The 27,656-nt window shown below is 41.1% G+C and overlaps 1 protein-coding gene across 1 annotated transcript in view; it reads right to left on the bottom strand.

Moving 5' to 3' along the window:
- The window catches only part of KIAA1549 (KIAA1549 ortholog), a 202,126-nt gene that overhangs the window by 33,370 nt on the left and 141,100 nt on the right, over positions 1 to 27,656 (bottom strand). Inside the window, exons 9-11 of the mRNA XM_077807537.1 lie at positions 21,463 to 21,640; positions 16,510 to 16,694; positions 700 to 902 (exon numbers count right to left, since the gene is read on the bottom strand). Of these exons, the coding sequence (XP_077663663.1) occupies positions 700 to 902; positions 16,510 to 16,694; positions 21,463 to 21,640 (566 nt within the window). The remainder of the gene's footprint in view (positions 1 to 699; positions 903 to 16,509; positions 16,695 to 21,462; positions 21,641 to 27,656) is intronic.

Below are 27,656 nucleotides of genomic sequence, written 5' to 3' on the forward strand. Positions count from 1 at the left end.
CACTGTCTCAGCTACACACCCTTTCTCCCCACAGGCCTGATTCTCTCTGGCTCTGGCAATGCAATGAGTAGTGGATGAATGATGATGTCATTCAGCCCTTGCTGACGGTCAGGAAATTCTAAGTGAAAGGTGATATGTTGTTCTCAACTTGCTTAGCTGTGGACCTTTTTGCCTGACATCAGTTTGAGGAGAGTGTTGGACATTTAGCAGATAGGTAACACAGTGATGGGCACAGAAAAGAGTGTCGTCTTTGAGTTTTGCAGCTTTTGTTGATTTGTGGGAATTTTAGTCTGACTTACATATAATAATTGCAACTAGTATCACTAATAGGATTTCTTAATCACCCATTCCCCTACTAACCACAAGCAATTACAAAATTCAATGCATTAAAAGCAATACACTTAACATTACCCCATAATAGGTAATGCTCTGATTCTGCCCAACCTACACCCTGCCCAAGATATCCCATTTAACTGAAAATGCTGCAATTAAAAGCCAAAAAAAAAAAAAAAAAAAAAAAAAAAAGCAGCCTTGCAATGGCGCCTATAAAGTAGCTAGACATAAGCTCTGATGAACTGCTAGAAAAAGCAGTTCCAAAGTCGAGGATCCTTCACTGAAAATGCTTTGCAGTTTACAATACCACTTTGCATTTAATTAACCGTAATCTAGCCAACACTACTTCTCTTCAGCTGAACTAACCTCCCTCTGTGTCGAACATTCTTTGAAGGCTTTGAAGCGGTCTTTGATTTGGGGCTTGGCACATCTCCATTTTCAGAAGGGGTAGTGTCCTTAATAGGTCCTGGAAGAGGAGCTGGCTCATGAATGATCAGGATGTCATCTTTGTTGTGCTGGCCCAGATGCTGCTTAGCAAAATCAAACCCCTTCACACTGGGGACTTGTAGCTGTAATGAAAGAATAAAGACCAAACAAAAAATATTAGAAGACACAGTGTGAAAGCTTAATGTCAGACTGTTGTTCAGAGTTGTAACCAATGATCTTTAGGATGCTGACCAGAAAACAGGTTCCCAGGGTGAGTGGGAAAGAGCTGTAAAAAGAAAAAGAAAAAGAAAAACTATATGTGCAAACATGTTTTCAGATTATATATATTTTAATATACAAAGGCAACAGCTCCAGGGGAGAGAAGGCATTATGTTGCTACCACACAGACAACTAATTCCTTAGATTTAATAATTACAATAATACCCATCATTTTCATTGGGTTTTCCATCTGAGGATCTCAAAACACTGCACAAACTTTACAAGTGTCTCTCAGTACCTAAGAGATACGGAAGGATTATTGTTCCCATTTTACAGATGAGGAGACTGAGGCATAGAGATACAGAGGACTGTAGAAACTGCCATACCAGATCAGATCCAAGACTATCCTTCCTTACCCATTTGTATAGTATTACTAAATTACAACAGATGACTGTTTTGACTGGGAAGCGGTGCTCTGAAGGACCAATCCTCACCAGGACCACAAAGCCAAAGTGCAGGTGCAATCAGATCACTGTTACTGATGGGATAGTACTGTGCTTTAAGCAACAGCAATCCCGGTGGGAAAGCAGGAAAGGAGTTACAGGGCCTCAGGAAACCACAAGATTAAAAATTCTTTAACTACCTATACTAGGCTTCACTCTGGATGCGGGGAAAAAAGTTTGTCAAGTTCTGCTAATCTAAAGACGTTATGGCCCTCACTTCATTATTTAGGTAACACTCCTACAGGATTTAATAGGAATTTTATCTGAGTAAGGAGTTCAAAACTGGGCCTTAATAGTCTAAACAACATTTATAAAATAACTAACTTACTTTAATGATATTTGTTTTTGGCTCTTTCAACTTAATCAAATTATGAGAATGAGAAGTTCACCTGCTAATTTTCTAGACCTTGAAATAATTAGAAACTGTTCCATTCTAATTTTGTACACATTTTTTTTTAAAAATTGCTTTTCTTTAGGTCACATTTAATTAAAAAGTCTGGAAGCTGAAAGTAAGAAAAACCTTTGACAATTCCGGTTTGCACAGCAAACACACACATATGATGGCTGCATAACAAACACACCCACCACTCTGTTTGTTCCCAAAATAGGTTTGAAGAGAAACCGAAAGGTGTGTCTGAGTATGCTGACGGGTGCATCTAGTTCTAAATGTTTAAATGAGCCCCCTTTCATTAAGCCTAGCATGTAGTTTCCAACTACAAAAAGGCTGATAAAATGCCAAAACAAGTCTGCCTATGGAACATTTTGAGATGGTCAAAATATTTTCCAAAGGTTCTAGAAGAGCATGTTGAAGAAGTGTGCACTGTCTGCTTGATCCAGCAGATGGTGATAGAAGCCCTACTGTTGAAAAGATTCCTTGACAAGGGCATATATAACACATGCCCAATCATGTCTTTTTGGGTACATTTTGCATAAGAGGAGAAAACTTACTAGTTTACTAGATATTTTGGATTTCCTCAATTTACCCCTCCCACACACACTTCTCCCCTGCAAGGTGAAAGAGGGCAGCATTCAGCATTATGGGCCAGATCCAGAAATGAATAAATCACAGATCTATTGACTTCAACTGAGCTATGTTGATTTATACCAGCTGAGGATCTAGTGCTGTTTCTCCACCTTTGTTGACTTCCGTGCCCACAATCCCAGCCACATATCTGAACCTCTCCCCCACAACACATCCCCCTCTTCTGCACACAATCTTATTGACTTTAAAAATATATATATAAAAAAGACCAATGTCTGACATGATCTTCCTCTTTTCCCTTTCTCCTCCACTTCCCCACCCCCTTTCTTCTTCTTCAACACCCTTTCCTCCAACCCACTCACTTGCTCACTAGACCCCATCTACTCCTGGCAACTATCTGCCCTCCCCCCAATCCCTACTCTCACCCACTCCCTACCACTCCTCCACAAGGTCTGACTCTTTTTCTGGTCTGTTCCCCCACGAGCAGAACACCCGCCCTAACCCCAAAAATATGGCTCCATCTTCCTTCTTCCCTTTTTCTTTACATTTATGCAGTGTGCCATTTATAATTGCTATCTCAAGTTTTTCCCCTCCAACTCCATCCTTCCTCCTTCATTCCACCAAAAACACACTCACCTGAGGTCTTTTGCAGCCTCTTCCTAAATCTCAGATCGTCTACTCCATCCCCATCCTCCTTGGCTTCAGTAGTAACAAAAACAGCAGAGACCACACCATCCTTCTTAAACTCTTCTCCTCCCTTGGTTTTCACAACCCCGTCCTTTTCTAGTTCTCTTCAATCCTTTCTGATCATTCTTTCAGTGTTTCTTTTGGTATTGGGTGGGGTGGAGTGGAGGAGGAGGAGAGAGAATCTTCTCCCTTTACACTCTGGATGATCTTATCCACTCACGTGGCTTCAACTAGCAATGGCCAATTACTTAAAAATTACCAGTGACTTAGGAAATGTCAGAATTAAGGTTGCCCCTGAAGAGTTAATTCAGACCCTTTGTACATATACAATTTTTAATTATATGATCACATATTATTTTCCCCCAGAACCCCTGCCTCATTCAGTACACAGGATGGACTGTTCTCCAAGGATGAATCAGAGCTGTGTAGTGCAAGAGGCTGTTATCTGCCTCCTCTGTTGCAGAAGATAGAAGGTGTCTAGTGAATGAGCCAGGAATGCAGAGAAAGGGAGGCTGTTATCTTCCATGTGGATCTGCCACTAAAGGAGAATGAGATATGTACTTTGCCGGTGGTTTCAGAGTCACTTGCTGACAGCAGAGGAATGGTGACTCAGGAATATCTAGTTTCATTCCAGGTTTTGGAGGGGCATGTGGTCTCCTGCCACACACCACTCTGCCCTGTTTCTCCCACGTCTGACCACTCTGGTTCCTCATCAGTCCCAATCTTCCTGTTCCCAGTCTCAATCTTCTTGCCCAGTCACTCCCTGTCTCCCCTCCCTAGGGTTCCCATTTCCAGTCTATTCCCTCTGCTGCCCTCCCAGGTCCATCTTTTATCCCTTCTGCATTCCCAGGCAGCAGGTTTCTCTTCCTCGCTGCCTGGGTGCCAGCAGAGGGAGCACTGAGAGCACAGGAGAGATGGGATATTCCTGGTCTCACTTCTGGTGCCTGACCCCACAGCCCTATCCACTGCAAGGAGAGTTGTGCTCAGCCTCTGCAACCTTGGGATAGAGCATGTTCAGTACAGATGGAATCTTCTGATAATTTTGCCCCCAAACTCGACTAAAAAGCCTAATGTGCAAACCGCAATTTTTCTAAGGTTTACAACTTGGTTGCATTTTTCAACAGAAGACATATCCGTGGCAGAAATTCCACCCTCCTGCCAAATTTTGAGCCCTTGCTCCAAAGCACAGAGGCTCTAGATCTTCTCAACAAAACAGTTCCGACACAGTTTTAGCAATATGTACAAAACAATGTATTTTTCCTTAATCTCATTCTTTTAAAATAGCAGAACCCTTTTTGTTGAAACTTCCCAAAATGATTCTGCCTGAAACAGACACCAAACATGGGAAATTTCAGCCAAAAGTTTAGCAAAATTATAAGCACTGAAAACAAGAAGTGTCAGGCAACCTTTACTACAGCTGGCTAGGAGCTACCGGCTCTGCCTACTATATATCTGTATCTATCTATAAAATCTGAAGTTAGTCTGGCTTTACTAAAGGTGGTCCTTCATGCAACTCCTACCATTTGACCTAAGCTGTTCTCAAAACATACTCGCTGCTCAATATTTTTATTAAAAATAGAAAAACTAGTGTATTTTTGGATACAGACACAATGCCCATAGACTCCGATTTTGTAAAAAAAAAACAAAAACAAAAACAAAAAAACCCCAAACAAACAAACAAACAAAAAAACCCACCTCTACATTTCTATGATCTTCATTCTTTTGACCTCATGATTCTTCTTAAAAAAGATACTGGCCAAAATCACATTCTTGGTGACAAGTGTCAAAAGGACATTGCAACACAAGTCCATATTCAGCAAAGCAAGATGGTCATAACACTGAGATGCAGTGGAATAAATAACATCAGCGTAGTTCAAGACTGAAAAGGCCTTGAGGCCTTCCTGTATTTGTTTTCATGTGCGACACAGACTACTTTCATCTTTTTTTTTTTTTTTTTGGTAATAAAAAGTGATAAGCTGTAGCAGGCTTACCTGATTATACCATCTGTGTTCATCTCTGAATAGCGGTAACCAGAATCCCATGGGTAGATCAGTCATTTTATTCCTCACACACCAGTGATGGAAATTGTGGTGGTAGGAATGGAAGAGACCAAACTATTACACCTCTTTGAAGAAAACACATTTGTTCTGGTATATCTGTCTGTCCTGGCACTGAAATAAAACCTTTCAGCTTTATTTTATTGCCTTCTCAGCCTGTGCCTAAGACTGCACAAAATCAGTACTTTGAAAATCTCAGGTTAGGTTCTCTTAGGGGGATGTTTAATTTTACGTTGTAAAAAACTCAATTTTTAAAGCCAAGTTTCTAAATGGCAAAACAAAAAGAAGTTACAAAATTCAGTGAAAAGTACTGTCACACCTTCAATAAAGAGAATGAGCTAACCCTTTGTTAAGGCAGCTGTTGTTCAGTACAAGGTAATATCTATTGAAATTGAGAGTCAAGATGTTTAAAAAACTGGTGCCTCAGGTTAGCCTCTGAAGTCTATATTTAGACACCAAATTCAATGGGAGCTCTTAGGTGACTGACACTTTTGAAAAATTAGACCATTTATTCAGGTGCCTAAATATGGATTTAAAGAGACTAGCATGAGGATTCCATTTTTGAAAATCTTGGCTGAGACATTCAAGAATGTTCATCCAATCAAGGGGGAGAAGACTGGCTGAAAATCATTTGATGCTTCTAACATAGACCATGTGTTTGCCAATATACTGTATCCCTAGGTAAAGGCACAACATGAATGAGACCAATTTGTTTTCCAATAATAATGTTTGGACACACATCTGTGAATGGTTAGAATGGAAAACAATATGGAGGAAATTGGTTTTCTCTAAAATAACGTACTCATTTCATAAAGCATCAATCACACATCTCCTACACTTACAGCTACTACTGATGTACTAGTCTACATATTACATTTGAGACATTGTTTTTTCTATTTATTTTTATATGAACAGTATTGCCTTGTTCTTTGAAGAGACATATGCACTGAAGAGAGGTTGCCAAAACATATTGCTAATGAAACAAAGAAACTAAATTTGATCCCAAGAATAATATTTCAGTTCTGGCAGCTAATCTGTGAACAGCACTGGAAATCCTGTAAAAATGTCTTGCTGAATTATGATATAACTAAAATACTAGTGCACACAGTTCTGGAAAACCAACAGAACAAAATAGTGAACATTTACTTTAAAAAAAATTCCCAGTAAAGATATTTTGATATCTACTCATTTAAATCTAGGGAGGAAAAAAAAGCCAATAAACATAGCACTAGCAGACGCTGAAGATCTATTTCAGTGGTCTGACAGCTAAAAGTTATACAACGGTCACAGACTTCCACAATTTCAGACTTACAGCATTAAGCTGTTCTATGTATTCCGAGGATAACACAGCATGGTCAAGTGTGAATTCATTGTATTACTCTCAGAATGCACCAGTAATGCAAACTATTTCTAGCAACTGCTGTACATACAAAGGTGTACATTTAATTGCACCTTATTTGGTTTTACCATTTCTCTATCCAATTATCCAAGTTATTTCTAAAATTACATTTTTTCCAAGTGACCTATTAGCCCATCCTCTCAGCACAGTATTAAGAGACATTTGGAAACATTTACCACTAACTAAAGTTTTGGAACTCCCAAGACACATATTACATTTTAGCATTTAATTCCACTGTGTTTGTATCAGAGTAGCAGCTGTGTCAGTCTGTATTCGCAAAAAGAAAAGGTGGACTTGTGGCACCTTAGAGACTAACAAATTTATTTGAGCATAAGCTTTCGTGAGCTACAGCTCACTTCATCAGATGCATGCAGTGGAAAATACAGTGGGGAGATTTTATGTACACAGAGAACATGAAACAATGGGTGTTACCATACACACTGTAACAAGAGTGATCAGGTAAGGTGAGCTATTACCAGCAGGAGAGAAAAAAAACCCTTTTGTAGTGATAATCAAGGTGGGCCATTTCCAGCAGTTGACAAGAACGTCTGAGGAACAGTATGGGGGGAAAGGGAGAAATAAACATGGGGAAATAGTTTTACTTTGTGTAATGGCACATCCACTCCCAGTCTCTATTCAAGCCTAATGTAATGGTGTCCAGTTTGAAATGAATTTCAATTCAGCAGTCTCTCGTTGCAGTCTGTTTTTGAAGTTTTTTTGTTGAAGAATTGCCACTTTTTGGTCTGTAATCGAGTGACCAGAGAGACTGAAGTGACTGGTTTTTGAATGTTAGAATTCCTGATGTCTGATTTGTGTCCATTTATTCTTTTACGTGGAGACTGTCCAGTTTGGCCAATGTACATGGCAGAGGGGCATTGCTGGCACATGATGGCATATATCACATTGGTAGATGTGCAGGTGAATGAGCCTTTGATAGTGTGGCTGATGTGATTAGGCCCTATGATGGTGTCCCCTGAATAGATATGTGGACACAGCTGGTAACGGGTTTTGTTGCAACGACAGGTTCCTGGGTGAGTGGTTCTGTTGTGTGATGTGTGGTTGCTGGTGAGTATTTGCTTCAGATTGGGGGGCTGTCTGTAAGCAAGGACTGGCCTATCTCCCAAGATCTGTGAGAGTGATGGGTCATCCTTCAGGATAGGTTGTAGATCCCTGATGATGTATTGGAGAGGTTTTAGTTGGGGGCTGAAGGTGATGGCTAGTGGCGTTCTGTTATTTTCTTTGTTGGGCCTGTCCTGTAGTAGGTAACTTCTGGGAACTCTTCTGGCTCTGTCAATCTGTTTCTTCACTTCAGCAGGTGAGTATTGTAGTTGTAAGAATGCTTGATAGAGATCTTGTAGGTGTTTGTCTCTGTCTGAGGGGTTGGAGCAAATGCAGTTGTATCGTAGAGCTTGGCTGTAGACAATGGATCGTGTGGTGTGGTCTGGATGAAAGCTGGAGACATGTAGGTAAGTATGGTGGTCAGTAGGTTTCCGGTATAGGGTGGTGTTTATGTGACCATCGCTTATTAGCGCCGTAGTGTCCAGGAAGTGGATCTCTTGTGTGGACTGGTCCAGGCTGAGGTGGGATGGAAATTGTTGAAATCATGGTGGAATTCCTCAAGGGCTTCTTTTCCATGGGTCCAGATGATGAAGATGTCATCAGTGTAGCACAAGTAGAGTAGGGACATTAGGGGACAAGAGCTGAGGAAGCATTGTTCTAAGTCCACCATAAAAATATTGGCATATTGTGGGGCCATGCGGGTTCCCATAGCAGTGCCGCTGATTTGAAGGGATACATTGTCCCCAGATGTGAAATAGTTATGGGTGAGGACAAAGGCACAAAGTTCAGCCACCAGGTTTGCCGTGACATTATCGGGGATTCTGTTCCTGACGGCTTGTAGTCCATCTTTGTGTGGAATGTTGGTGTAGAGGGCTTCTACATCCATAGTGGCTAGGATGGTGTTTTCTGGAAGATCACCGATGGATTGTAGTTTCCTCAGGAAGTCAGTGGTGTCTCGAAGATAGCAAGGAGTGGTGGTAACGTAGGGCCTGAAGAGGGAGTCTACATAGCCAGACAATCCTGCTGTCAGGGTGCCAATGCCTGAGATGATGGGGCATCCAGGATTTCCAGGTTTATGGATCTTGGGTAGCAGATAGAATACCCCTGGTCGCGGTTCCAGGGGTGTGTCTGTGCGGATTTGTTCTTGTGTTTTTTCAGGGAGTTTCTTAAGCAGATGGTGTAGTTTCTTTTGGTAACCCGCACTGGGATCAGAGGGTAATGGCTTGTAGAATGTGGTGTTGGAGAGCTGCCTAGCAGCCTCTTGTTCATATTTCGACCTATTCATGACGACAACAGCACCTCCTTTGTCAGCCTTTTTGATTATGATGTCAGAGTTGTTTCTGAGGCTGTGGATGGCATTGTGTTCTGCATGGCTGAGGTTATGGAGCAAGTGATGCTGCTCTTCCACAATTTCAGCCTGTGCATGTCGGCGGATGCACTCTATGTAGAAGTCCAGTCTGTTGTTTCGACCTTCAGGAGGAGTCCACTCAGAATCCTTCTTTTTGTAGTGTTGGTAGGAAGGTCTCTGTGGGTGAGTATGTTGTTCAGTGGTGTGTTGGAAATATTCCTTGAGTTGGAGACATCGAAAATAGGATTCTAGGTCACCACAGAACCGTATCATGTAGGAGGGGTTTATGTTTTTGGAGCAAAAAGTCCTGATGGGTACAATCAACTGCACACACAAATAATAGAATGTAAATGTTTAACATCTTGGTTGTGTCTACAAATCAGGTAATTAGAAGTCTAAATTGTATCATCTGCAATTTACCACAGGCACATAATTAGCTCCCTTTGAAAAATTTGACCCTGGAATGTCTAATTCACATAGGTGCCAAGATAGGCGCCTATATAAGACAAAGCCACGAATCTTGGGGTATCTGGCCACCCTAAATCCATACTGTGCAAAAACTTACTGAAGGGGGAATCTCTCAAAAAGCTCCACTTCAGGGCTGTACCTCAAGGTTTTTTTATCCTTGAAACTGTCAGACATCCATTCCGAAGCACCTTCTTTATGAAAGCTTCTTTTCAGTGATTCATGTCACCCTCCCCAATCTTTCTGTATTTCCTCTCCAGTTTTAACGGGAACCTCAGTAAACTTCACAAAAACCAAGAACAATTGTATTTTTCTTCCATTAAAGGCATTAATTATAAGTGAGGCTTGATACTGAGCATGGATAAGCTCCTGCAATATCTTGAAGTGGAAAAAAGAGACTTGGAAAACCCATAGCAGCTGCAACAGCATCTACAAAACAGCAGCAATTGCCTAAGTTATAGAACAATTTCACAGGCAACCATCAGTCAGCAACACTCATAAATATTGCCCCCCTCACAGAAGACACAAGTAGAGCAGGTTGAAAGTTTTCAGATGGAACAGATTTTTTCACTTTTTATTGCCATTTCCACACTGTACAAAACAAAACAAAACACTTTTCATAATGTGGGCACTGGGGGCAGAACACAGCACATTTCATTACATCCCTGAAGTGCCGATAGTCTCTACAAGCAATATGAAAATGTGCTGAAGACCCTTTGAGAGAGAGTAAAGGAGAAGTTCCATTTTAAAATTTTTTATTTTCTTGCTTTTTCGTCTTGCTGTTGAGGTTTTATTGAGCCCAATAAACAAAGGCAGCCCTGAGTTCATAGAAGTAGAAAGTTTATCTCTTATATTTAAACATACTAAAATTGCCCGTGATAAAGCTCTATGCACTCAATACACAATAATTCAAAAATAGAACTCATACCTGGACCAGCCCACAACTATGAAATATGTATATCTACCAATCATCTGATCTGCCACCTTGTCAGGGCCTGTCCAGATGAACCGTTAGTGCGTGGTAAGCTGGGGTTTAAATCTACAGTGCTCCAGTGTGCCTGGCACTAAATGTCCATGTGGACCCTGCCACTGCACACTAAAGTTCCCCAAAAAGAAAAGGAGTACTTGTGGCACCTTAGAAACTAACAAATTTATTTGAGCATAAGCTTTCGTGAGCTACAGCTCACTTCATCGGATGCATGCAGTGGAAAATACAGTGGGGAGACTTTATATACACAGAGAACATGAAACAATGGGTGTTACCATACACACTGTAACCAGAGTGATCAGGTAAGGTGAGCTAATACCAGCAGGAGAGAAAAAAAAAAAAAAACCCTTTTGTAGTGATAATCAAGGTGGCCATTTCCAGCAGCTGACAAGAACGTGTGAGAAACAGTGTATGTGTGTGTGGGGGAAATAAACAGGGGGAAATAGTTTTACTTTGTGTAAAGTTCCCCAGTGCACTTTGACTTAATAGGTGTCCCTGCTTGAAAAAGTACTCTTTGCAGATATGTACAGACACAGTCAGATTCCTGGCAAAGCAGGGGGCATAAGGAATACTCGTCCAGCTGTAGGTGCTGGAGCTAGGGGTGCTCGGGGTGTTGCTGCACCCCTTGGCTTGAAATGGGTTCCATTATATCCAGGGTTTACAGTTTGCTTCAATGGCTCTCAGCACCCCCACTATACAAATTGTTCAAGTGCCCCTGGTCCCAGCTATCAGCCCCGGTGCACATTAAAGAAGCGCCTCTGCCAACTGGCAACAGTTTCCCCAAGGGACTGCACATTAGCTGGGAATAGCAGAAACACAGTGTGCTCTGGCCATGTCTCCTTCCCCAACCTGACATATCCCATGTTGGGAACTGCAGGCAGGGTTGTGTATGTTCTATGCCCTCTGGCAAAATCCATATCAAGGGAGATGTGGCCCTTCTCTGCTGCCTTTGAGGCACCTGAGTGGCACAAATGGAGCAGAGCAAGGTACAGAATTGGTTCTGGTGCCTTGAAAGGTGGAAAGTCACCTCTGGACTTTTAGATGTGGTCTTCTGGTGAAGGTGGAGGAATTGCACATGCCGTTCAGTCAAAGCCATAGCTGTAAAGCCAGTGGATACAAAGTGCCAAATAGTTGTAAGAGAACTTACAAGATCTTTTAAATAAATCAATATACTTATTCAGGACGCCTCTATGGGTGATACTGATTACCTTCAGTCAGAGAAGAACTTTTTCCTGAATAATTGGCAACAGCTGAAATCACCTTGGAATAGTGTAGATTTGGTTTTATCAGCTGGAAGCTTGAACAGCTTAGGCAAATTGACAAGCAAAGTAAAATGGGCATCCAGAGCAGATCAGGTTTCATTAATCAATTTTTCGATGATCAGGAGGAGAGAAATAGTGCTTAACCTAGTGGCCTTACAGGTAATAAACAGAACTGCTCTGATTGCTTCATAATCTACCAATTTAAGGAGCGTACAAACAATTCTAGTTTTGATACTGGTTTCTCATCTAAACCCTTGCACCAAATGTAATGTAATATAGCTTTGTAAAGCCTACTTTTAGTGCTATGGGGCTGGGAAGAATCAGATTTGTTGTTCACGATCAGCACAGGGGCAGGATCGTTTCCTTTGTCCATGGCTCAGCACTGGGGGAAAAGGAGCAAAATGCTACTGGGAAGCTCTTCTGGGAACGAATTCTGTAAGTAGTTAAAGACCGATCATGTGCAACATTTAATATAGGCTCAGCAAAGCATTAGAAAATGTATTATCGGGGTAATCCTGCAGGCTTTCTAGACAAGTCTGAAGCAAGACTTGAACAAAAAATTCAAGATTGTTGACTCTCCAGTGACTAAAATGGAAAGTACAGTGGAAACAGCGAAGGAAAGGACAAACTGAGTATAGAGTCCAGATATTTCCAAAACAAAGTAGATACTACCTAAGCTGTTTCTGGTCTGTGGGTCAAAGAGACTGCTTCTCTTATCTCTGCTTGAGACAACAGAAAACGGAGGATTTGGAGGATACAAGAGTGCACTGAGGTTACAGATTCCTCTCTTGGGACACAGATTTATTAGACACTTTGATAAAAGGAAATGAATGTTGGCACTTCATTACAAATTAGTAAAAACTGTTGAAGCTATTGTAATATGTTATATTGCAAGATTTCACGTAATCAGCCACCATCTTGCTCTGAAATTTCTGGAAAAAATTATGAGCGGTTATAAGCACTTTTCATACATGCTAGTGGTGAAAGTCACCTCACTGCAGAGATGTCCTGCACAAAGACATCAACATTGGGGTTAATTTAACCCTAAATTATCAACCATCCTTTAAGTCCTTCCAGTGCCTTCATAGCTGATCATTGCCTACCTACTTCAATTTTAATCCTCTTGAGGAAGGGACTGTGTCTTCCTTCATTTATTATATAGCACAGACCTTCGCATATTATCAGTGCTTAACAAATAAATAATAATACTATTTGTCACTGTTAAGTTTATTTTTAAACACTTCCTCTAAACACAACAACGCCCCGCAACCCTATCAAAAGTATTATCCTTCACTATATGCCAAATCTCAAATTAATTTTCAACTCCTATTCAGGATTAAGTATTATTCCAATCAAACGCTGAATTAAATATTACCACAGCCAGGGTAAAATGAAAGTTCATGTAAGGTTTCACTTGTTGACCTTGATTCTGCAACTGAATCTACAATGGCAAGATAAGTGGGAGCTGCTATTGATTTATTCTTGCTGCTTTACAAAGTGCAGCCACTTCCTACTTCTCTCACCTTTTCCACGACTTTTAGAGAGGAAACTGTTTGACTGAACATGAGGCGACAGTACGCTGAACATAACTGTAGTAATACCGTACTAATGTCCCTGGCACGAGAAAGAAAGAGTTTAGCCACGAACAAGTATTTCAGACACACTGCCATGTCCTCCTCAGTTTTGTTCAGTAAGTACAAAGAAAAAGGAGGATGCCATACTAGTTTTGTCTTTGTACTAATGCGTTTTTTATGAAAATACAGCTTTAGGCAGTTTAGCATAAAAAATACACTATCAAATTCCTCACCATAAGAACGGCCATACTGGGTCAGACCAAAGGTCCATCCAGCCCAGTATTCTGTCTACCGACAGTGGCCAATGCCAGGTGCCCCAGAGGGAGTGAACCTAACAGGTAATGATCTAGTGATCTCTCTCCTGCCATCCATCTCCACCCTCTGACGAACAGAGGCTAGGGACACCATTCCTTACCCATCCTGGCTAATAGCCATTAATGGACTTAACCTCCATGAATTTATCCAGTTCTCTTTTAAACCCTGTTATAGTCCTAGCCTTCACAACCTCCTCAGGCAAGGAGTTCCACAGGTTGACTGTGCGCTGAGTGAAGAAGAATTTCCTTTTATTTGTTTTAAACCTGCTACCCATTAATTTCATTTGGTGGCCCCTAGTTCTTATATTATGGGAACATAACTTTTCCTTATTCACTTTCTCCACACCACTCATGATTTTATATACCTCTATCATATCCCCTCTTAGTCTCCTCTTTTCCAAGCTGAAAAGTCCTAGCCTCTTTAATCTCTCCTCATATGGGACCCGTTCCAAACCCCGAATCATTTTAGTTGCCCTTTTCTGAACCTTTTCTAATACCATATATATCTTTTCTGAGATGAGGGGACCACATCTGTACACAGGATTCAAGATGTGGGCGTACCATGGCTTTATAAAAGGGCAATAAGATATTCTCCATCTTATTCTCTATCCCTTTTTTAATGATTCCGAACATCCCATTTGCTTTTTTGACCGCCACTGCACAGTATGTGGATGTCTTCACAGAACTATCCATAATGACTCCAAGATCTTTCTCCTGATTAGTTGTAGTTAAATTAAACCACATCATAATATATGTATAGTTGGGGTTATTTTTTTCCAATGTGCATTGCTTTACATTTATGCACGTGAAATTTCATTTGCCATTTTGTTGCCCAATCACTTAGCTTTGTGAGATCTTTCTGAAGTTCTTCACAGTCTGCTTTGCTCTTAACTATCTTGAGCAGTTTAGTACCATCTGCAAACTTTGCCACCTTGCTGTTTACCCCTTTCTCCAGATCATTTATGGATAAGTTGAATAGGATTGGTCCCAGGACTGACCGTTGGGGAACACCACTAGTTACCGCTCTCCATTCTGAAAATTTACCATTTATTCCTACCCTTTGTTCCCTGTCTTTTAACCAGTTCTCAATCCATGAAAGGATCTTCCCTCTTACCCATGACAACTTAATTTATGTAAGAGCCTTTGGTGAGCCATCCATGGCCTACCCCTCCATGACTTTAGCTATAATACCCGAAGCTCTGATCTTGTTCAATCTCAAGCCCCAGGCCTGCATCAGGACCTACTAAGCAGGGACCCCAGAGCCCATGTTGAGACCTGCTCACTTGCAGGGGGCAGCACACAGATGCAAGGGTTTGCTCTAGCAGATCCCAGTGCAGGACTGGGGTTGACATATGGTTTGCTTTGCTTAATGCTTGAGTGGAATACCTCCAAAAACCACTTTGGGCTTCCAGAGAAAGTGAGGTTTGTGATTCACCAGGCAGCACACTTCCCTGTGAATCAGTACTGAGTCAAAGCAAAGTGGTTGTTTTGGGTGGGGGTTTTTGCTTGTTTATTTTTTTACATTTCCAAACCTTTCCCCACTTCTGGGAAACACAGCAAGGCCAGACAATGCCTTGCCCCACATAAACTTGTGGAGGGAAATGTTGCACATACCACATAAAAATTTGTGGCTGAATACTCAGGCTACATCTATGCTGCAAGTAGGGGTGTAATCTTCAGCTCATGTAGACACACCCATGCTATCTTTAATTTAGGTAGTTCACTAAATGATGAGAACACTGCAGCACAGGCTACATCATGCCTACCAATGCCTGTATCTACCCGGGGGACCAGGTGGGATTATACAGCCTGCACTGAAGCTTGTGGCACCAGGGCATCACTGTTATTTGTAGTTAACTAGCTAGATTAAAGATAGTGCAGGTACATCTACAAAAGCTACACATTAAACCTCTGGTTGCAATGTAGACAGAGCTTTAAGTTGTTAACCAACTGCATATTTCTATCAATATTGAGTGAGCTCAGTATATCAGCTCCAAAAAACAAAAGATTCTCTCTCCAGGAAGTTAAAGGAAGAGTTCTGTCAGCACAGAGAACTGAAATGACCAAAGTCTGATATATTCCACTCAGTAGAGCACACACACATATCTCTGTATACATACACACACACAGCCATACAGAACTGCACAGCAACGAAAATGTCCAAGAACAGACCCATTACACAGCCCAGGTTATAAGATTTCATTATATGCATGTACTATGTTATTTGTGATAAGACAAATTGTACATGATTGGTGGGAGGGATAAAAGGTTTTAGCTGCCATTTCTGGAAGCTAAATCCACTTGTAAAGGCAAGTTAGAAAGTTAAGAGGACAAAATACATGCTTTTTGCAATATACTTGCAAAACACTTAGTAAATTTGTAATAGCCTATGTCGAAGGAGCCTTAAGATAAGTCTTGACTTCCAGGAATTAATGGGACAATTGGGCAGTGGAACAGTTTGGCTTATGAGGTATTCAAAAGACACAGAGATGATCCAGACAAAGTTAGAGAATTTCTTGCATCTAGAAGGAATAATACAGCATCTTTCTCACAAGGAATAATGGTAAGAAGATGGATTAAAATGATGCAGGCAAGTTTCTTTCAACCTCGTCACCTAGGTTTCCCCAACGGGAGGACAGATCCTAGGGGTGTGACACAGCATTAGATAATACAACAAGCAAAGGAAAAGCAATGGGAACCACTGAGTTTTGGGGATTTATATTATTGTGTAATTCATAGCAGTTCCACTTTTTTTTTCCAGATTGCAGGAAGCCTCTGCCATGGTGCGTCTCACCTTCTCATCTAACGACACTATATATTTCCTAGACTGTTGCATTCACAAGTGCTTAGGTTACCTTAACTATTCCCAACACATCTTCCCATCCCCTTTTACCTTCTGTCGCTGCTGGATATTGCTCACGGTGTCTGGCTGAAACTCCAACTTGTCTGTTCGGCAGAGCTTCCAGTATAAAATAATAATGATAAGCAGCACCACAGCCACTGGGACTGCCACACCAACAATAATCCACAGATTGTTATTCTGAGACTCGGACGATGACTCTTTCACTTTATCCACAGCTGCGGAGTTAGAAGGGGGTAGTGGGGAGACAAGAATTTTATACAGTTATATTTTTTTTTTTATCTGTTGACACTTTAGGGGATATTCATTTCTACACTCTCATAATTGTTAGCAAAGAGCTACATTTATAGGAAACAGACTGCCGTATAGGCAAGGTGATAAACGTATTACTTAATGTACATCTTGGCCAGGAAACACAAGTGTGGAGCAAATGATCAATTGTCTTAAAGCCTACTTTCAATTCTGGAGACCTGTGCTTAAGTTGCAAGTGAAAATGGGTTTCCATCACAGCCTTTGACATGATTAGTCCTCTCTGTTCAGGAGGAGCCATAAATTGAGTTGACATGGAACAGTGTGGGAGAACTTTTAGCATTCTTGCTTGTACACTGACTTTGTAAAAGGGACACAGTCAATTTGAAATCCAGTCACCTACAAAAAACAGGTTAAACAGTATTTTCATGTACAGTATTACACCTAGCCCTGAGTTCTGCAATCATATTTTCCCAGTTTATTTACTAAATGTTTTTCTTTCCCGTTATTATGTGCAAATCCCTACTAACAAAGGAGGAAACTAATTATACAAGGGGACACAAGGAAACTGACTATGCACAAAGTAAACAAACTGGAAATAGAGAAAATTAATTCTAGTCAATTTCATTTACAGTAATTATAGATGCTACTTGAAACAATAGCAGGTAAAACATTTTCAGTCAGAATTGTAATTTTTAAAGGAGCACTTTCAAACTAAAATTAATATTTCTGTGTGAATTTATTTTTGTGTATTATTCTTACAAGTAACTCTAGTTGGTACAACTGGAAGAGATTAGAGGAAAATAATTATCAGATTTTTTCCCTTTTGTTTACTTTGCACATTTGATACCACTTGGAGTATAGTCGGTTTCACTGTTTTTATCAGTTTATTAAGTTTTCCTTTGGTTTCCGTGGGCTTTTGACAGCAACAGGAGAGACAAACACATAAAAATAACATATATGCTTTTTATTTGTGATTTATGATCTTCAAACTTTTTAAAATTAATTATTTGGAAATGAAATTTCATTTAAAATGATAAAATAAAAGAGAACAAACTTAAAAACACACTTGGGTGTACACAGCCATTAGCATCTTCCCTGTAGCGGGAAAACACCATAGCAACCCAACACTGTCGCATTTTACTTCAGAAAGGGGGACTACACAAAAATGAGGAAGTTAGTGAAGCATAAATTAAAAGGTACAGTGTCAAAAGTGAAATCCCTGCAAGCTGCATAGAAACTTTTTAAAGACACCATAATAGAGGCTCAACTTAAATGTATACCCCAAATTAGAAAACATAGTAAGAGAATCAAAAAAATGCCCCCATGGCTAAAAAACAAAGTAAAAGAAGCAGTGAGAGACAAAAAGGCATGCTTTAAAAAGTGGAAGTTAAATGCTAGTGAGGTAAATAGAAAGGAACATAAAAGCCAAAAAAGAATTTGAAGAACAGCCTAGCCAAAGAATCAAAAAGTAATAGCAATTTTTTTTTTAAGTACATCAGAAGCAGGAAGCCTGCTAAACAACCAGTGGGGCCACTGGATGACTGAGATGCTAAAGGACTCACTCAGGACGATAAGGCCATTGCAGAGGAACTACATTAATTAATTCTTTGCATCGGTCTTCACTGTTGAGGATGTGAGGGAGTTTCCCAAACCTAAGCCATTCTTTTTAGGTGACAAATCTGAGGAACTGTCCCAGATTGAGGTGACATTAGAGCAAGTTTTGGAACAAACTGATAAACAGTAATAAGTCACCAGGACCAGATGGTATTCATCCAAGAGTTCTGAAGGAACTCATATGTGAAATTCCAGAACTACTAACTGTAGTTTGTAACCGATCGTTTAAAACTGCTTCTGTACCAAATGACTGGACGATAGCTAATGTGACACCAATTTTTAAAAAGGGCTCCAGAATCCTGGCAATTACAGGCCAGTAAACCGGACTTCAGTACTGGGCAAACTGGTTGGAACTATAGTAAAGAACAAATTTATTGGGGAAGAGTCAACATGTTTTTTGTAAACGAAAATCATGGCTCGCCAATCTACTAGAATTCTTCGAGGGAGGCAACAAGCATGCCGACAAGGGGGATCCAGTAGATATAGTGTACTCAGACTTTCAGAAAGCCTTTGACAAGGTCCCTCACCAAAGGCTCTTAAGCAAAGTAAGCTGCCATGGGATAAGAGGAAAGATCCTCTCATGGATCGGTTACTGGTTAAAAGATAGGAAACAAAGGGTAGGAATAAATGGTCAGTTTTCAGACTGGAGAGGGTAAGTAATGGTGTTCCCCAGTGGTCTGTACAGGGCCCAGTCCTATTCAACATATTCATAAATGATCTGGAAAAAGAGGTAAACAGAGAGGTGGGCAAATTTGCAGATGATACAAAACTACTCAAGATAGTTAAATCCCAAGCAGACAGAGAAGAGCTACAAAAGGATCTCACAAAATTGGCTGACTGGGCAAGAAAATGGCAGATTAAATACAATGTTGATAAATGCAAAGTAATGCACATTGGAAAACATAATCCCAACTATACATATAAAACGATGGGGTCTAAATTAGCAGTTACCACTCAAGGAAGAGATCTTGGAGTCATTGTGGATAGTTCTTTAAAAACATCCACTCAATGTACAGCAGCAGTCAAAAAAGTGAACCGAATGTTGAGAATAATTAAGAAAGGAATAGATAATAGGATAGAACATATCATATTGCCTCTATATAAATCCATGGTACGCCCACATCTTGAATACTGCGTGCAGATGTGGTTGCCTCATCTCAAAAAACATATATTAGAATTGGAAAAGGTTCAGAAAATGGCAACAAAAATGATGAGGGGTGTGGAACAGCTTCCATATGAGGAGAGATTAATAAAACTGGGACTTTTCAGCTTGTAAGAGAGACTACTAAGGGAGGGATATGATAGAGGTCTATAAAATCATGACCGATGTGGAGAAAGTAAATAAGGAAGTGTTATTTACTCCGTCTCATAACACAAGAGCTTGGGGTCATCAAATGAAATGAATAGGCAGCAGGTTTAAAAGAAACAAAAGAAAGTATTTTTTCACATAACGCACAGTCAATCTGTAGAACTCCTTGCCAGAAGATGTTGTGAAGGCCAAGACTATAACAGGGTTAAAAAAAGAACAAGATAAGTTCACAGAGGATAGGTCCATCAATGGTTATTAGCCAGGATGGACAGGGATGGTATCCCTAGTCTCTTTGCCAGAAACTGGGAATGGGTGACAGGGAATGGATCACTTGATGATTACCTGTTCTCTTCATTCCCTCTGGGGCACCTGGCATTGGCCACTGTCAGAAGACAGCATACGGGGCTAGATGGACCTTTGGTTTGACCCCGTATGGCCGTTCTTATGTTCTTAAATAACATCCCAATACTGGTTTATCCTTACAACTTTGTGAATATTTCCCAAACAAATATTACACTACATTAGTAAATATAGAGCATAAGCTTAAAAGGTAACTGAGCTACCTAAACTACTAAACTAGAGGGAAAATAATATTTTAAAATCATGTGTGAACCAATCATTAATATTTTCATAATAACTACCTCACTGGGCATATACATTTTTTCCATAAAAATCTTTCTGAAAGTGACTTTGTAGATCAGACATATGCTGTATTATATTTGACTATTCTAGCTATTGCTACCGAAGCAAAATGACTTTGTGCTTTCGTGTCACGCACTTCTTATCTACATACAGCAAAGTCTTGTGTTCCAGTAGGAGTACTCAGGGCAAACAACCTAACTAGTTTTAAATGGAGTTTGCTAAATTTATGAACTGGATTATGAGACGTGCTTGCTTGAGATAGGAGGTGACTGGACAGCATGATCCAGGAGACCTCTTCCAGTCCTGTGTCCTATGTTTCTATGTGTTGCCTACACTGAAAAAAAAATGAAGTTAATTATGGATTTAAATCTAGTCAGAGGTATTATATTGTTGATATTACAAATGTTATAGATTTTAAACCTTCCCCCCACACCAGGGTGCACAGTTTAGAGTAATTCTTATATGGCACCTTAGCTTCATTTGGCTGTAAATATTTTCCATTTCACATTCCCGCCTCACAACTCTCATTGAGTTGGCATGCTAGGGATCTCCTATACTAATATTCATGCACATCTAGTTAATGAAATCTTATTAACAGGTAATGACAAGATCAAACTACAGACACATCACTAATAGATCAGTAAATAAAGATGAGATCTATGACATTCAATCAAGGAAAAGATGCCACAAGTTATGCCTCGCAGCTGTTATGATCCAAACAACCCCTTCCCCACAGTAACAGCATCTTTCACTCACAAGGAAAAAGTGGCTTTCTTTTTTTTGCTTTTTTGGGGGGTAGGGAGTTGTAAAAAGAGTAATATTTAAATTGTGTAGACTTGCATATTTCACATAGATGGAATATTCCATCCCACAAGTATACTTTTTCCCCATTACCCTACATTTTTTGTAAATTCACGGGTGAGAGCCTCACCCCTGCTCCAGCTCCTTCACGGTGCTTAAAGGGGCTGGAGCAGCACAAAGGGCCTCAAAAGTCCCGTTTCTGGCTGGTGGACACAGAACAGGCATCGCACAGACAGTTCTAATGCATTACAGACATGATATAATACGTATTACAGTTTGCTTTGGGCAAGTCTCCAGATTTCCATAACTAGGGTCATGTTTCTCCTTTCTTTTCAGTGGTACAGTGATGCAGAGTTGGTGGGACTTACGTTGTGCAACTGCGCCTTGAATGCGGTATCCAAGAATGATAGCGGCTCTCTGGATGTCAACTCTGTTAATCAGATCTGAAGACTTTACAGCGCTGAGCCTCTCTCCAGTTTGATCTTCCACAAAATAGATCAGTTCTACAGGGTTATCAGCACCCACTAGCCGTGACACGTTGACAATCTGAAGAGATACAGGAATGTTTTAAACTTCAAATAAAAAATTTTTTTCCTCCAAATATGTTCTCCTATACTTCATCTTTTAACCCTTTCCTCACACACTTCTATGCTTATGGGTTTGCACTCAAAAAGAAAGGCGATGAGAACGGCTTTACCTAGGGAGAATCAGTGCTTCTCTTTGAATTGCCACTGTCACTAACCCCTGATGACGCAAGAGCAAAAGGCGCCAAATTAGATCACGGTGAGAAAACATGTTGCCGCTAAGGTGAAATCTTAATATCCATCAGACCAGGCACGCCAGAACACATGGTACCCCACTAAATGCTCACTGCGAAACCTGGAAATGGACAGTATTCAGAGAAACCCAGCAGAAAGACGTGTTGTGTAAACAACTCCAAGACTGTGAGAGTACTAAAGAGACAATATAAGACCTAATTTTACACTACTTCTAAGCATGCAAATATCCCTGATTTTAGCAGCACTCTAGTTAATACTGAGGAAGTGAGGACATCAAAAACTGATTGTTAGGTGTTTATCATTAATCCATAATAATTTGCTCCCAAAGTAAAACTCAAGACATCACCTCATAAGTAATAATAATGGAATAATAATCACAATTCATTATTAAGAGAAAACTCCATCTATTCCAGTGGATGATTACATCAATGCAGTGTTAAATCAGTGCCCTTAATTACACAGGCCAACATTCAAGTGCTGCAGGAAAGGGAGAAATCTATAGACATGACTGCCCGGTGGCTGAGGAGGCAATTATTTACGGTGAACTAACTCTTTGCACAACACAACCGCTCAAGCACAAAGCTGAAGTTCTTGGCTTGAACAACTTTGGTATCGCTGTAACACAGATTTCTGGGTGTGGGATGGGAGTAGGAGTGACTTCTAGCGATTCAAATTTGTGCCAAATAAAGAAGTTAATTCCCAGCTAAATTTTACCATGCAGTTGGAAAGTGATGTCAGGAATTTGTAATACTCTATGGGTTCGTGGGTTTGATTTCCCTTATGGTTTGATTTCACTTGCCATTCCCAAAGCACCTATTTTGGCTTCACTTTATTGTTTTTGACTTCATTTACTTGACTTAGACCCAAACTGTGTTGATGTTACCCATATGTATAGGAAGGCTTTCTATTTGCTCCAAATGAATCATTTTGCTTGTTCACAACTAGAGCACCGAACCTTCCTACAAGAAGCCAAGAATTTACAAGACACACTAAGAAGCCATTCCTTCAGTGCAACTTTAATGCCATTAATCAAAAATATGTGTTCTCTGAGGCAGCCCTGTAGACACCTTCTCATGAATGAACATTTAAATTGTAGATGAGAACCCTCAATACTCTGTTCTTGTAAAATTAAATCTAATACACTTTAACCATTTTTAGATTAACCATTTATATGGTGCATTCAGTTTAAAAGTAGGTGAAATAAATGCTGGGAATGATTCTATGGAAGGCTGAACCAAGGTAATGCAATATGGAAAGAATCATAACAGTAGGGCAATGGTATTGTTCTCTCACAGAATTATCTTCTAATAAGGAATTCATTCAACTGATGATTTCGAGTCCCATTCCTCCAACCATTTGTGCACATGTTTAAAGTTAAGCACATGCATCAGTGTTTGCAGGATCAGGGCTTATGAAAGCAAAGCCAACTACTCTCCCCTCCCCAGTTTCCAACACTCAAATTGTTATTAGGGAGTGCAGTGCAATATTCCAGTTCACACCAGTTGTATTAGCTGTAACATTCCATCTCAGAACATCAAGTTTATGATGAAATAATTGACAGATCCTTTATCGTAACAGTGTTATTGGACTCTGATGCAATTATATCATGAATATACACTTTAGATTTCACACACTGACACACAAACAAGACAAATTTCTTTTCAGTACAAAGATTGGAAAAAGATGGGAGGATCTCACCCTCCCACTCTCCTTCAACCCTTCTGCCAGCTGAGGAGCTGTCTATAACTCAGTGGTTCTCAACCTATTTACCACTGTGAGCCGCATATGCAGTTCTCTATGTGTTAAGTGGGCTGCAACCACACAATATAAAATGCCATTGCCCATGATATATAACACTGGAAGGGTGAGGGGGGGGATTAACCTGGAAAAAGAATGTATGGTGGGGGTAGCTCTTTGATAATTCCAGCTGAAATAAATGTTCATGCAGTTGGTAGGGCAGCACTTAAAAGTGCACCCCTTTGTGACCCGACTCCACTTTTAATTCTTTTTTGCCAGGACTGTGACCCCGTGCGACTCTGCCTACTTTAAGCCTTGCCTGAGCTGGGCCAACGAAACAGATCATGGTCAGCAGTATATCCTCCTCCGGGCCACTGCGCTGCAGTCCAGGGGGCAGCGTGCCTGGTGTGTGGCACACAGCAGCTCTGTGCCCTGGGCGCCTCTCACCTGGAGCTCATCTGAGGTGGAAGCAGAGCAGGCTGCCCAGCTGCTGTCTCTGTGCATGGGTGAGCAGGCACTGACCTCCAGCTGGCGGTAGTGACTATGGAGGGGGTACAGCTGGGACACAGCGGGTTGCTCCAAGCCCAGCTCAGTGCAGTAGGAGTCCCATGTGGGGCTCAACACTAGGATGCTGTCCAGGCCAGAGAGGATCACTGCTGTGGAAGGCACTAGAGCCCTGTAGCAGAGATTGCACAGGAGGGGGAGAGGGCTCCTCCCCACCTGGCCTGTTGCGGCTGCCCAGTCGGGAACATGTCCCTCCACGGCTGCTCCCAGACAGTCAGTGGCAGGGGTAATCCCATCCACCGAGCCAAGGGACACCCTAGCTGGGAAGTCACCCACAGGACAAATTTCCACCCTGCACCAGCTGTTGCTTGCAAATAATGGTACAAAATTTTAATATAATGACTTACAGGGCAGCCCGCTGCTCTGGCGGTGAGCTCCGGGTCTGGACATAGTCAGCAGAGGATGGGCAGGCAGGCCCTGTCTGCTGCAGGCAGCCCAGGGTGCGCTGCAACCCGGAGCATGCTCATCCTCTTATGGCTCTTCTTTGAACCCGCTCCAATTTATCAACACTGTCCTTGAACTCTGAACAACAGAACTGGACACGCTATTCCAGCAACAGTCGCACCAGTGCCAAGTACAGCATAAAATAAGCACTCTACTACTGAAGATTCCCCCGCTTATGCATTCCAGGATCACATTAGCCCTTTTGGCCACAGTGGCACACTGGCACAGCGGTTCTCAACCCATGGCCCACATGCAGCCCAATTAGCACACAGCTGAAGCCTAGCTGAGCTGTGTGCTAAAGGCCCCGGGCGCCGGGCTCCCCTGTGGGCTCTGGGCTGTCAGCGGCTGCAGGCTGCCACCGGGGTCTGGGCCGCCGCCTGATCCCTCATGATGGGGTCCAGGGTCAGGGTCCCTGCCCAGCTCTCTGCTTCTGGCCCCACTCTGTGGAGGGGGCTCTGGGCAGAGGGCACTGGGTATAGGGGTTTGTGGGGGGAGGTGGCACTGTGGTTCTCAACCTGTGGCCCAGGTAACACTTTGTGGGCTGCATATGTGGCCCACAATGATAAATAGGTTGACAACCACTGCACTAGGAGCTCATGTTCAGCTAGATTATCCACCATAACCCCAAATCTTCCCAGGATAGAGATGCCCATCCCTAAGTATGGCCTACATTCTTTGTTTCCAGACGTATACACTTAAATTTAGCCATAAACACATATTGGTGCTTATGCCCAGTTTAGAAAGTAATCTAGTTTGCTCTGAATCAGTGACCCATCCTCTTCATTATATACCACACCCTCAATTTTTGGGTCATCCGCACACTTTATCAAGTCAACACCTGTAAAATGGGGTAATTAACACCCACTTTTGCAAAACTCTGGATTTCTCTACACTTACATAGCAGTTTACATCTAAAGTATTATTTTAGATATATTTCATAGTACAAGACATAGACCACAGTGTGTATTATATATATATAAAGTTTACGTGTAGTAGGTCTCATACTATTTTCCCAGTGAGGTCTTCTGTACAATTTCATATTATTTTTGTTTTATAATTTATAAAGTGCTTTAAGGTGCTAAAGACAGCACAAATGCACAGAAATCCAGTTTTCCCATCAAATGGAGATGCCTTCCATGTGTTAAGAAGCAAGAGCCAGTATTTTATATCTGTGCTTTGAGGGTGGAGGAGAAGGAAGAGGAAGCATATGAAAAAAGCAAGAATTTCAATCATTAAAAAACAAAACCAAAAAACCCCCTCGTCAGTGCAATTCACTCCGTTTCTGCTTGCATAAATCACATCTTTTTTGTTAATATTAGACATGTGCTTTAACCTCTACAGACTAAAAGCTTAACTATGTTGCAGTGTCAGTAAAAATTAATTTAAAAAAATGTTTCCAAAGGAGTACCATAGGTCAGTGAATAGTGTTGCCTTGGTAACCAATTCCAGTCCATAAATTACAGTAGGAAAATCTACGTAGTGGAGCAACTCAGAAAGCATTTGCACTGTGTCAGTAAGCCAAAAGATCCTATAATCAGTTGCCAATTTATTAGTAAACAGCAGGATTATTTCTTTTTGAGAAATATGTACATCCCACAGGAAAAAAGAACAAAAAGAGATTCTGCTCTATCAAAAATAGGATTTAAACATCAATGCAATTAAGTCAAGCTGTGCCAGGGTCTGGATTACTTAGCAGACATTACAGCATGAACCATATGTTCAATGAGCAACACACACACACACACACAAAGTCTACCTTAGGTTTGAGTAAGATGTTGCATAAACCTGCAAAAACAGGAAATACACTGGTGCAGCTTTAATGATGGCAGCTGCGTCCTTAAGCAATCTTGCTGGGTCTACATGTCGCAGTATTTGTGACTAATATCAAGGATTCATCCAATGTGGCATTTAGGCTCTGATTCTGCAATTGTCATGCTGGGAGGGACTAGTAACTAAATCTATATGAGGCGCCAGCTACAAGGTCTGTCCCTGTAGCAGCTATCCCAGCCAGCAAACTACCTCTATTTTGCTAGCTGGAAATCTGGTTTGCCACAACAAAACGGGTTTGTCCAACAGCCATAGGCAGAGGGGAGCCTGAGGACTTAATCTCTATCTGAGGACATTACTGGAAGCCTAAGGTACATGGAAACACTACAGTTCCCTTCAGAGATCCACCCCAAACACCACCGCCAGGAACACCGTCATGTGCTGGATGGGTCCCTCAAGCTCTCTGCTGCCAGTACAGGTCTGGTGAACTACCTCTGGTTCATCAAACCAGGCCTTGTCTACACTACGGGGGTAATTTGACAGAAGTTATGCAACTCCAGCTTTGTGAATAATGTAGCTGGAGACAAGGTAGCTTAGGTCGACTTACTGCGGGGTCTACACTGTGCTGCATCGACAGGAGATGCTCTCCCGTCGACTTACCTTACACTTCTCATTCTGGCGGAGTACCGGAGTCGATAGGAGAGCGATCTGTGGTCGATTTAGCGGATCTTCACTAGACTGGCTAAATCGACCTCTGGCGCATCGATCGCAGCATCGTCAATCCCCAGTAACTTTAGACATGCCCCCAGCAAACTAACAGGTGGTTCACCAGCTAGGGCAGCTGCTGGAGTAGCAAAAGTTAACAAAAGAATTCCAACAAAAAGGTAAGACAGTGGAAATTCTTAAAGTTTCCATTTAAAAATAATAAAAATTCCAAATAACCTCAATCTTTACTAACAGATTATGTGCTGTCAATTTGGGAAGGGTACACTGATCATACAAAAGAAGGCACTGCTCTCAGTGAAAAGCTGAACCCCCCTTTGATATCAAGGTTGTTACCACACTTATATAATAATTATTTTCTCATATAGATTCTTAGATAACTAAATATTAGCCATATGAGTTACTTAATTTCTGTAGTTTTCCTTTAACTGAGAACTTCACTGCTTTCATCACGTTGTGCCACAACCTTAATTGCCATTCTTTTCTAGGATTCACCTTTTTGTTCTCTACAGCATTCAAAAGGAATATAGATAATTTCCATCTAACAT

This window comes from Eretmochelys imbricata, chromosome 1, assembly GCF_965152235.1.
Source record: "Eretmochelys imbricata isolate rEreImb1 chromosome 1, rEreImb1.hap1, whole genome shotgun sequence".
NCBI classification, from domain to species: domain Eukaryota; kingdom Metazoa; phylum Chordata; order Testudines; family Cheloniidae; genus Eretmochelys; species Eretmochelys imbricata.